The sequence below is a fragment of the Callospermophilus lateralis genome, chromosome 8 (assembly GCF_048772815.1).
Source record: "Callospermophilus lateralis isolate mCalLat2 chromosome 8, mCalLat2.hap1, whole genome shotgun sequence".
NCBI lineage: Eukaryota > Metazoa > Chordata > Mammalia > Rodentia > Sciuridae > Callospermophilus > Callospermophilus lateralis.
In genome coordinates, this window is record NC_135312.1 from 123938407 (window position 1) to 123951498 (window position 13092).

Consider the following 13092-nt stretch of genomic DNA (forward strand, 5'->3'; position numbering starts at 1 on the left):
CTGGAGTTGTTATGGAGGGGGAATTGTTTCCTCCAGAGTCATTGACACATGATAGCAGCCCATATTGTCACAGGCCTTGGATAAATGGCACACGTGGGCTCCTGGCACCACAGCTTCTCTTAATGGGACACAACGTTTATATGTAATAATGGTAATTCAGGAGTAAGGGGCTGTGATGCTCAGAAAAGAGTTTCTGTGATTCTTCCACAAGGGTACAACCCTATGAAGAGCCTCCCGGAATGGTGACGCGGAAGGGCCAGGGACTTGCTAAGTCTTTGGCCTGAGACCAGGACCTGAGTCCTTCAGGCAGGGCCTCACCAGGACATTTCCCTGTGTGCAGTTAGTCATCCTCAGCCTCACTGAGCCGGCTGCTTAGGCTTCAGCCAGCCTTCTCAAACACACAGCCGGTTGGCCATCTTCCTCCCCTCTCGACTGTCTCCCACAGGGGACGTTAAAGAGAGAATTGGACTCTCAGACCACCTTTCCATATAACAAAGGATGATGAGACAGACAGAATTGATGGGAAGATTGCTCTGCTATTTTGGGCCTCATAAAACAAAACACAACATGAAAAACCATAACCTAGCATCTCCAATGATGTCTTGCTTATGTTCCAATACGCTGATACCTGAAATATATATCAAGATTTGGGTTAAAAGGGGCCAGTGGTGGAGAACAGGAGGCCCTTGGGGACAAGCGGTGCTCGGCAGCTCCATTCAGGTGGCGTGCTGAAAACGTATTTGATCTGAACCTCAGCAACCTCGCCTCCGCTGTTGTACAATCTAGGACATGAATGCGTTCGCACTTGGACTTGAATTGCAAATTTGATTTTTGTTGTTCATATTTAAAAAGCTCCACCAGATGCTTGGAAAACATTAGGGTTTTGCCAGCCAGGGAACAGAAATATTATCATTCTACCTATTTGTATTTCAAAGATCCAGGAAGCATTCTATCTCAGCTGCCGTTGTGACTATTCGCATCCCTGAATTTTAAAAATGGTAAAACTAAGGCTTCCTAGGTACCTTTCTATATTATTTCATCCAACGTCATCCTCACAGTCACTCTATGAGCTAGGTATTATTAACCCATTTTGCAGAGAAGGAAATCAGGGCTTATGTGTTATGAGTGTACCAAAATTCATTCATTCAACAGGTATTTATTGAGCGTCCACTATGAACTGCTGGGGACCCCAAAGTGTATAAAACAGAAAACTCACTACCCTCATGTAAATTCCTTTCTAATGGAGGGTATCATAGCCATTGATCATTAAGGAGTGGCGTGACATTCATGTACATTGACTCTCGTGTAGGGATCTTGGTGGTGACATTTATGTGTGTTGACTATCGTGTCAGGATCTTGGTTGTGAGCCTGGAGTTCTGACTCCAGAACCTTGCTCCCGATCTGTGACACTGCCCTCCTGCTGCACCCACTCTGCTAATGAGAGGTACAACTTGGGCTTCCAGCCAGACGTGTCTCCGTGGTGTGCCACCACCATCTTACAGGGGAACACGTGGAGCGTCTTTGTTTCTCTGTCCTGTCCCACCCATTACCTAACCTAGAACAGAATCACAGATCTTTGCTTTCTGAGTTCATTTTAAGACAAGTGTTTATTTTCTGCAGTCTCATATCACTTCAAGAGGTGCCCCAAGCCTCATTTCCCTCAAGTCCTGAAGCTATGATATTTGAACTTGCCGCTGGAGCCTTGTACATTCAAGTGTCTGCCGTCTCTATGATCAGAACCATGGCTTTTTGGTTTATTCCATAAATTACATCATTTTCCAGCAGTGTCTACCTGATATGATGGATTGAACCAGTATTTTCTTTGAAGTCAAATTCCCATTGTGTCCCAGTTAGGACCTTGTCTTCAGAGTTCGGGAGCATCTATCTAGTGACTGCAGACAGCGTCTGGTGTTGTGGTTAAAAATATAAGATTCAGGAACAAGGGTTACACTGGACTTTGCCTTAAGAACCCTTCCTCCATTCCTTCCTCTTACAGTGGAATTCTCTGCTTGTGAGAAAGTGCACAGCCGTGAGTGGCATTCTTAAAACCGACCATATCACCATGAGATTGGTTTTCTTATACGTGAGGCTCCTCCAGAGCCTTGGCAGTTCCATGTGTGGGTTCAGCAGGGTGGAGACAGGGGAACCCTGATCCTCTGCCACAGCTTCTGTAACACAGCAGCTTTGCCAAGAGTAGCAGCCCCCAGGTGGAAGAGCCGCTCCACCGTCCCCCTCCCACCCTGCATCCTGCTCCCTTCCCCCTTTGCCTGTGCAAAGCCACTGCAACCTAGGCTGCCTCAGTCACCAGCCCATACCCAGTCTATGCCAAGCCTTTAGACCAGAACCACAAAAGCAGCACACAGGTGAATTCGGGTTAAAATTTATAAACCTATAGAATTAGAAAGACCTCTCTTAACAAGACTTCTTAAATGGGCCCAGTTAAGTGGTTGTCACACCCTCTGGAGTCAGAGATCCAGCACTCCTGTTACCAGGAATGTCAAGTCTCAAAAGCCGGCATTCCTTACCGTCAATGGTGCTGCCTCCTGCTCTGAGTTAAGCTTGCTTCTTTTAGGACAATAGGTTTATTTGTTGAATTTGCGATTATTTATTAACCACTGCTAAGAAGCTGAGCACTGGGTGCAGCACTGTGGATATAGCGAAAGCGAGTTAGCCACAGTCTGCTAAACAGGCACGTAAGTCAGTAAGTCATCCTAAGTCATCCGCTCAAGGTATGATAAAAGCTCTGGTGGGGAAGTTTAGATTGCTTGGAAGAACTCATTCCCGTAGGTCCACCCCAGAATGGGTGGGTCAGGGAAGGCTCCCGAGCTGTTTGGGTGGGGAAGGCATGTAAGATAAGACTTCCTATGGTAAGGGGAACTGTAATCTCACCTGAAAAATAAGCAACTATTAACCAGGGAAGGGGTAGGGGAGGAGGAGTGTGTCCCAAGAGGTGAAAAAGCACACGCAGTGCCTGGAGGCAGAAGGAAGCCTGCCTGCTGAAGTAACAGGAGGAGTTGCAGAAGAGTTGACTGGAAGTAGAACAACAGGTGAGGGGTGGGGGATCGAGATGCTGAGCAGAGAAGCAAAAGGTGAACTGGAAGGACCCGCAGCAGCCAGGCGGTTTGATTGGGAGTTGTTGTAGATTTTAACCCATACACAAAGCATTAAATCATTTGCAGGGTTATAAACAGGAAGGACAATTTTTTTTTTTTTAAGAGCATAGAGATTCATTGGGAGAGAACAAAACAGAGAATCAAAGGACTGATGAGAGAGTGAGTGGGTAGATGAAGACAGGGCAAAGAGGCCAGTGGGGGACCAGGGTCCCTGGCTAGGGGAGTGGCAGGGTAGATTGTTTTGATGGAAGGGGGCTTGTTAGAGGGGCTGGTGATGAGGGAGGCTTCAGAAAGATGCGTCAATTTGTATCTTGGGTAACCGGGTAGATACTGAGGTGGGGAACATTGGCGAGGATCATATTTGGGTAACAGACGATAATAAGCTCAATGTTGAGTTTTAACTGCCTGTGAAATATCCAGGGAGAGAGCCTTGGAGTTAATGGAGCTCAGCAGGGAAGATGGCGCTGGGTACACTATTTGGGATCATAAGCCTGGAGAAGAGAGTCAAAGCTGTTGTAATATGTGAAATTATCTACAGAAGCATGTAGAATGGCCAGGAGGAAAAAACCAAGAAGCCTAAGACAAAATATTAAAGAGTCCCATCATTTAGACAAATAAGAAGACAGGAGATTGAGAAAGAGCAGGTGGGGTGAAGGAAGGAAATCCACAAGAGGGAGAGATCATGGAAGCCAAGTCAAACAGGCTTTGAGAAGAGAGTAGGTCACTGGATCAACATGGTATTGGGAGTGAGCTGTGAAATAGGAACCGAAAGGAAGTTTGTGGTCATGTTCAGTATTCATCTTCTATTGTATGCTACTCAATAAATGGGTTAAAGTCCATATCCTTAGAGGGATTTTTAGTGTTCTTCAAAATGTTAATTTAATTCCTTGATGTTCTCAAGGTGTGGCAAGAATGTAAGATGGGTATTAACATCTTTCTCAAGTATGATGTGTTTAGGTCCAAGTCTCGTTTCTAGCATTCATTTGGAAAAGGATAACAGATGATTCTCCCTTAAGATCTTTTCTATTGTTCCCTGCCTTCCAGTCCTCAGTTGGCTTTCTCTCTCTTAGGTGTCCAAACTCTGCTTTTCAGCAAAACCTTTCCCCGTACAATTCGAATTTCAGTATTTGTTGCCTGATTTAAAGTGAGAAGCATCATTTCTTTCTTACGTATCCTAAAGCATTTAAAATTAGTTCACAACCAGGCACATAACGATGCTTAAAAGAGGAAAATGTGGTTGGAGATTGAGTCAACCTCTCTTCTGTCTCTTTTCCAGCTACAAGAGACTGTGAAAAGGAAGTTGGAAGGAGCCCGATCCCCACTGAACGGAGACCAACAGAATGGAGCTTGCGATGGGAGTTTTTCTCCAACAAGCAAGCGGATCCGAAAGGACATTCCCACAGGGATGGAAGCCATCAACAGTTTGCCCAACAACATGCCCCTGCCTTCAGCTTCTCCTCTTCACCAACTTGACCTGAAGCCTTCTTTGCCCTTGCAGAACAGCGCGACTCACACTCCTGGGCTTCTGGAGGATCTTAATAAGAACGGCAGGCTCCCCGAGATCAAACTCCCCGTCAACGGCTGTAGTGACCTGGAGGACAGCTTTGCCATCTTGCAGAGCAAGGACCTCAAACAGGAACCTCTCGATGACCCTACTTGCATAGACACATCAGAAACATCTCTTTCTAATCAGAACAAGCTGTTCTCAGACATTAACCTGAATGACCAGGAGTGGCAGGAGTTAATAGATGAGTTGGCCAACACGGTTCCGGAAGATGACATACAGGACTTGTTCAACGAGGACTTCGAAGACAAGAAGGAGCCGGAATTCTCACAGGCAGCCGCGGAGACGCCTCTCTCCCAGGAGAGCACCAGTGTGAAGAGTGATCCCTCTCACTCTCCTTTTGCACACGTCTCCATGGGCTCTCCCCAGGCCCGGCCTTCGTCTTCCGGTCCTCCCTTTTCCTCCGTCTCCACCGCCACGAGCTTACCTTCTGTTGCCAGCACTCCCGCAGCTCCGAACCCTGCCAGCTCACCAGCCAACTGTGCTGTCCCATCCCCTCAAACGCCAAACCAAGCCCATACCCCAGGCCAAGGTCCACCGCGGCCCGGCAACGGTTATCTCCTGAATCCAGCCGCAGTGACAGTGGCCGGTTCAGGGACAGGCCCGGTGGCTGTGCCCAGCTCTGACATGTCTCCCGCAGAGCAGCTCAAACAGATGGCTGCCCAGCAGCAGCAAAGGGCCAAACTCATGCAGCAGAAGCAGCAGCAGCAGCAGCAGCAGCAGCAGCAACACTCAAATCAGACTTCAAGCTGGTCTCCCCTGGGGCCTCCCTCTAGTCCATACGGAGCAGCTTTTCCTGCAGAAAAACCAAATAGCCCAATGATGTACCCCCAAGCCTTTAACAACCAAAACCCTATAGTGCCTCCAATGGCAAACAACCTGCAGAAGACCACGATGAATAACTACCTCCCTCAGAACCACATAAATATAATCAATCATCAGCCAAATAACTTGGGTACAAACTCCTTAAACAAACAGCACAATATTCTAACTTACGGCAACACTAAACCTCTGACCCATTTTAACGCAGACTTGAGTCAGAGAATGACACCACCAATGGCCAACCCCAACAAGAACCCCTTGATGCCGTATATCCAGCCGCAGCAGCAGCCCCCGCAGCAGCCCCCGCAGCAGCCGCCTCCGCCCCCACCCCAGCTCCAGGCTCCCAGGGCGCACCTGAGCGAGGAGCAGAAGCGCATGCTTCTCATGAAGCAGAAAGGAGTGATGAATCAGCCCCTGGCTTACGCCGCGCTTCCATCCCACGGTCAGGTAAGTGTGAAAGTGAGACACGCTTGGAGCACTGCTCCCCGTGCATTTCAAGCTGTCAAGTGTGATGCTCTCCGAGCTTCTGCCTGAGCAGGGTCTAATTACCCGCCGAAATTCTCCCTCCACGTCCTCCTGGAGTTGCAGCGCTTAGGTATGTTTCCCCTTTCTTCTAAGAGATGGAAAAAGGGTGACCCCCATCAACTTTCTTGTATTTGAATGCCTAGGACTCGAATTTCCTGCTCCTGCCTGCAGATTAAGAACCAAAAATTACAAAATTCTTGCTCTGGGGAAGGCAGGCTGCAGACACATGGCCAAACATTTTGCTACTTCATTAACTTTCCTACCAGATGGTTCAATCCCAGACTCGGGTGACAGGAAGGCCAGGATGCTTAAGGCTACCTATAACCATTTTCTAAGGCCTGAGCAACCTTCAGCTACCTGATTGAATTATGAATAATGGGAAATTTGGATTCTCCATGTTCAAATGTGGGAGAGATTTCTGTATTTTCAAAGTGAGCCCAAGGGTAGATTTTGTAGGACCAGTCAGCATTGAAACATTTGCTGCTATGGTATCAACAGTTAGAAGCAGTTTCAGTCTTGTTGCTTGAGATTACAATGACCTCTGTCCAACTCATTCAGCTCTATTTTGGGAAAATTGGATGATGAATGTACCTTGGTGCTATATTAAAAACAAAGTCTCCTTTTTCCTACTGTCTTCCTGTTTTGGGGGGGTAGGGTCGTTCATGCAGCCACAGTTGGGTAGCAAATACTCACCAACAAGCACTTACTGATGCTCAACATGACCAGTAACTAGCAGCCACAGCTTCTTTAGTTTATTTATTTTTTGCGGTACTGGGGGGTGGAACCCAGGACCTTGTGCATGCTAGGCAAGTGTTCTACCATGGAGTGACATCCAAGCCAGCTCTGGTTTAACACTGTATCTTCCATGAAGGAAAGAAGAAGTAGGGAAATGCACTTTATCCTTACCTTCCCCCATCATAGATGAATTCATGGGGATCACTTAACTACCAGTTGCTACTCTATGCTCCACCCCTTTTTAGTACAGTAGTTGGAGATTTTGCAGAATTCTGTTTTAGAGGCCCTCATGTTTAAACTGATGATAGGATATGGATCCAAAATTGGGTGCATTGGGCGCCCTGGGAAGGAACCCAGGCAGATCTTGTCTTGTTTCTTGGTTGTTTGCATCTTGTATCTCCTGGAGTACCCCACCCTATCTCTACCCCCACCCCCACCCAATCATGGAAGCTACAGGGCTGGGGGGTGGCCTTGGCCTGCAGAGACAAGCCTGAGCTCTATGGCTTCATTCTTGTCCTTCACAGCCTTCCAACCCTAAAACCTCACAGTGGCTTCTTGTCTGCACATGCCAGCAGCCCTCAAGAAATTCTGTCTGGATAAATAAAAGTATAGCTTAGTTTACATCAACTGAAATAGGTAGCTGGTATAAAAATATCATTGAAATGTGAAATTTGTATGTTTTATCTTGGTTTCATCTTAAAATATATTCATTATATATATATATATATATATATATATATATATATATATATATGTATGTATGTCTATGCATATGCATTTACATATATATATATATATATACACTATTAGAAAATGCAACATTTTATGTACTTTTTAAAAGATTAAGTTCTGAAGCAGGCAAAAACAGAGGCAATACGTAGTGGTGTTTGTGGTATCACAGAGGCATCACAAGATTTCTGAGAGTGAAAGCTGTCACAATGAATTGTTGTTAACCTTAATACAAATTGTGCCTTTATATTCACTGTTTTTACACCAGTATTTTCTCCAACCCAGACCAAAGATGATTAGTTTCGACTCACAGATTCTTCAGACACATAGGTGCAATATGTACCCACCCATAACCCCCACCCTCACTAAACTGCTTTTGAAATGTGCTCACTTGGGATAAAGTTCCTGTCTTTGCTGGAACATGAATTTTCAAGGTGCTCATTTGGGTCCTTAATGCTTGCCTGTGAGTCACTGAAGCCATGAGCTGCAGAGGTCATGTTTTGAAAGGGCTTAGCAAATGTGAGGCTTTCTGGATTCAATCTGTGGGCCCCTGCTCTCTCCTTATCACAAGGTGCACTGAGGGTGGACAGAACCTTCCCAGGCAAACCCTCATTAGAATAATCACTTCTTAATCTCACAAAGTACTGACAGGTAAAAGCATGCTTTTTAATGAAATATTAACTCACCACCGCTTGAAAGATGCTTCAAAACACAGACATGTGGATTTCTTTCTGCAAACATCGTTTATTTCATGTTTTTATCTGATTGCAGAGCAATATTTACATAGCTCACAGAATAGTTAGCTCTACTATCTGGGGGTGCATTGCACAAATAGTAGCATGAATTACAGGCAGGACGTACAATATAGTTTGATTTTGTTTTCAGTTGTTGCTAGAAAAAATTCATCTCATGTTTTCTTGGCCGCAAGGACCATGATCAACATTTAGTTCTAACAAATGGCTTAAGCACCAGAGGAGAATAGTAGCCACATTTGTTTCAAGAAAGTTGTATAGATGTTTGCTTATTTGGAACACTTGTATGAAAGTCCATTACTTTCAGAAATGAACAGAAACACCAGCACTTCCTGGATATTTCAAAAAGGAGAGAACCAAAAATAGAAGGAAAAAAAAAGACTTTCACAACTTTGGATGTGATTTATCTAGTAATTCCACTTCTCAATGTTTACATATTCCTTATAATCAAAGGATTAACAAAGATTATGCCCATGGTATACTTGTGACAGTGAAAATTTGGAATCAATATAAATATTTTGAAAAAAATAATGTACATGAAAATCATGATACTAATGAACGATTAATCACACAGATGTGCTCCTAATATGAGTAAAATAAGCAGATCATGAAACAGTTTATGTTATAATCCAGACTGTGTTGTCTAATACACATAGAAAAAGCGTGTTCAAATTGTTAGAAATGGTATTTCTGGTTGGTAAGGTTGAGTGATTATGGCTTTGAATTTCATGTTTTAATAAGTTTTCTGTATTTCTATCATACATATTTCTAAATTCCTAATATACATAGGTGTTAATTCTACCATCAGGAAAAAAAAAAAACTAAGGAAGGAGAAGTCCCTATTTAAAAAAAAAAAAAAGTTTACACTTTGCAAATTCTTTTTTTTAAAAAGAACATTTTTGAGTCAAATTGATTTGCCAGTTGGATTGGGGCAATGCCATTATATCCTGTTAATTTACATACATTAGCTGTGAGTCCCTGTGTTAGTAGGTGGTTCTAAAACCTTCCTCCCACCCTCACTGTCTTTTCCATTATCTCTGCCCACCTTCTTTCCTCCCTAGCATTTTTTCCTAATTCCTGTAAAACTTAAGCTAAATGATTGACAAGTAAAATACAAATAAAATTTCAACCATTGGAAATACGCATATTCTTAGATTAGTTCTTTGATAATTTCCCCCTTCCCTTTACTCTTATTTTTTGTCCATTTGTTAATTTCTTCTGCATCTGTTCATCATGGATTGACCCTCCTGGATCACTCTCTAATTTTTCAAATATGTTTTTCTATAACAAAATACGCAGAACTTACTTTGGCCTTATCCATCTATTAATCTTTTCCTAATGTTGCTATTTCTCAAGGGTAGGATTGCACTCTCGTGCGTGCCTTAGTGTGTGTGTGTGTGTGTGTGTGCTGTCTCTCTCTCTCTCTCTCTCTCTCTCTCGCTCTCGCTCTAGCGCATTTTTGCATAGGGCCTAACTATCTTAAACATAAGGATGTTTAATAAACCATTTGGTGGCAATTCTCAAAATTTGGGCTAAAAAATACATTTTCAGTTGATTATCAGCTCCAGTGAGGAAAGCAGTAGCACAAATGGCAGAAGTCTACTTTTGAGATCAAACAGAAGAACTAGAAAAGCAAGTCAAAGAGAATCTTTTGCAAGGGGGTGGCTATCTCCAGCAGTGGAGCAGCCATGAGGTTGCTGGGAAGCAAACACAGTCCCTGTTTCTAACAACAAAAAACAATGGCAAAATGATTAAAGAAGAAAATGTGACAGAAGGCACGTCACTGCCTGCTGGTCAAGGAGGGTCACAGGCTACCCAGAGCCCAAGAATAATCCCTAAGTTGACAGGCAGAAGGTGAATCATTTTGAAAATGAACTTGCAATCAGAAAACTACATAAGTCATCCACTACTCTGCTACTTTGTTCTTTGTGTGTGTGTCTTCTTTGTGTGGCTTTGTGTATCACAAATACATGTTTGGCCTTTTTGGTTATTTTACCAAAATTTGTAGGGTACCCTGTAAAGTATATCATTGTAAGTTTTTTAGCTATAGAATCTGCATAGAAAGAATAGACCTTTAATATTCACAGCTGTTTTGGAAATTTCTTTTGAGTACACATATTTCCTAACTTTAAAAATCTATAGCCCCTCTGTTCAGTTTTCTTAAATACATACTGCTTACTTTATCCAAATAATGCACGTACGCAAATCAGAAAGCCAAACAGCCTTTGCAAAGCTTGTGATGAGTGATGGTGGTCCTCTGCTCCACCTGCCCTGTTCTTAAACTCTGCTTTCCAACTGAAGCCACTTCAGTTCATTGTTTCCTTATATATCTCCATAAACTGCTATTTCTCAATTTTTCAATTATTTGATTCTATAGAAGATAAGGATTTCGCTCAGTTATACTACATCCTCATAAATATGCCCAGCCTTCCACACTCTTTCTTTCTCTTCCGTACTCTCGATATAGCTAACTCTATCACAGATTATGACTTTAAAAGTATTCCATGCTGGGGCTGGGGGTGTAGCTCAGCAGTAGGTAGAATGCTTTCCTAGCACAAGTGAGGCACTGGGGTCACTCCTCAGCACCATATAAAAATAAAATAAAGGTGTTATGTCAATCTACAACTAAAAGAAATTTTTTAAAAAGAAAAGTATTTCATGCTTATATGGCTAATTTTTGCATGGTGCCTCACCCTTTAGCCATTTCATATATTATGATTCCAATTCTTTTAATGCACAACTTTTGGAATTAGTAATTGCCTCTTTAAAATACTGTTGTTATCTCTGTGCCTATCTTCATCCCGTCCTCAAGCTTTCCTGACCCTGTAGAACTTTCAATATGATTAAGCACATCCAAAAAAAAAAAAAAAATCTATTTTCTTTTGTCTTCCCTTGCCTCTTCCCTCTATCCCCTCCCTCCCTCTGCTCTCCATCTTTCCTTCCCTCTCTCTTGCCTTCCATGTCTTTCCTGGGGGCTTCTATTCTCTTGCTGCACTGTGCTTCTGTCCCCTGGTTTTCTGGCCCTGCCACATGACTCTTGCACCTGCCCTTCAGTAGCAGTCCTGACAGGTTTTACCACCTTCTGTATTGCACTGTTTTCTCGGTCGATCCTCCTTCTTGGATCATTCCCTCAAATTAGTGGAACACATTCACCTAGCTTCTTGCAAAAGAGTACAGGAGGTTGTTTTTTAACGAAAACTCTTCTCGAAAATGTCTTGTCCTTTTGATTGACAGTTTACCCTCTGGTAGAACTGTAATTTGGAAAACATATTCTGTTTTAAAGACATTTCTTCATGGTCCTATGACTTTCAGAGTATTGAGAAGTCCAGTGACATTTGGATCCCACGCCCTGTGGGCGTAACCTGTCTTCTTCACTCTGAAAGCCTTTCGAATCTTCTCTTCATCCCTAAGATTTCACAAGGACTTATCTTAGGGAAGCTCTTTCACATGCAGTACATCTGGTATTGTGAACTCTTATTTTTAATCTGATAATGCAGGATAGTGAGGCCTGGATATGGTCTTGTTGGGTTTTTGTTTTTCTGATCAATTATCCCTCCCTTTTTCTTTCTTCATTTTTTTTTTTTGATTTTCCATAACTTCTGTTTATTATGTATTGAATCTCCTTGATGGCTCCCTGATTTTCATATCTTTTCTATTTTCCATGTTTTTGTCTTTTTATTCCATGTTCCATGAGAGTTCCTTAACTTTACATTCCAACCCTAATATTCAATATTTCATTTAAATTTTCATATTTTTAACCTCTATAAGCTGTTTTTTATTCTCTGAAGTATCCTTTCAATATAAGGATATTAATTATCATTTTAAAAATGAGTTTTCTTGTGCTTCCTAGTTCTCTATTTCTCCCATGCACCTTTGGCCATATGCTGATTTGGATTTTCTTTGTTTCATATTAGAAGCTTTTCTCGAATGTCCACTTATTGAGAGTGAAGCTCAATAAAGCCACTGAGTTGCTCTGTGTGCTTGTCAAATGTGGTGCTTTGCTACAGGGAGGTTGGATCAGAACCCGCCAGTTTGCTGGGTCAGTATCTGCAGATGGTTTGCCCTGGGGCAAGACAGAAAATATTCCTTCAGTCTCATTTACTGAGGGTCCTAAGTCTGGGAGAGGGCTTCCCACAAGTAAGCAGGGAAAGGGAGTTGGAAGGAGGCAGCAATGGCTACTGTGTAGTGTTGAACTTAAACTCTTGGTTTTCAGGTGGCTCTTCCTCCTCCCACTCTCAGCCAGGTGTGGGATCCAGGATGCTAGGGTCCAGTGGCTTCCTCTCTGCAGGGTCATGCAACTTTCTTCTTCTAGTCTGGGGGAGAGTCTGAGGACTCCCTCCCCATGTTCAGAGGCACCTCTGAGGCCTCCTTTGCCTTGAACCATCTTGCTTGTTTTCTGGCTTCCCTGATACAGAATTAGATAGAGCTTTCTCAGAGCTGATAGATTGTCTGGTTTTCATCTTCCAGAATTTTGTTGACACCCCTTAATTGCTGTTGCCATCTCCCATCTTCTGTGTTCTTGAATGTCTGTATCATTTTTAATTCTTTTATTGTCACTGTCCCGGGGCATTGGAGAAAGCCCAGTTTATTCTCTCAGAGGCTTCTGCGATGACTTTCAGCACCTTTGCATTTGAATAGCAAAGTTGTCCAATTTTGAAATATCACTGTGTGGTGAATTTTATGCAATTATTTCTAATATATTTGACTTCAGTAAAGCAGGTTTCATAAAAACCTAAAGTGCTCTCTTTATGGAAAGTTTACTGATCTCAGATGCATGCGTTCAAAAGGCCAATAGTGTCAACATGATCATTGTGCCATTTTGGAATAATACCTTATGATCGTAACTACTGAG

General features: G+C 43.0%; 1 protein-coding gene across 1 annotated transcript in view; it reads left to right on the forward strand.

Moving 5' to 3' along the window:
• Window positions 1-13092, forward strand: part of Maml3 (mastermind like transcriptional coactivator 3) — a 393608-nt gene that overhangs the window by 235528 nt on the left and 144988 nt on the right. Inside the window, exon 2 of the mRNA XM_076864288.2 lies at window positions 4390-5946. Coding sequence (XP_076720403.2) covers window positions 4390-5946 — 1557 coding nt within the window. The remainder of the gene's footprint in view (window positions 1-4389; window positions 5947-13092) is intronic.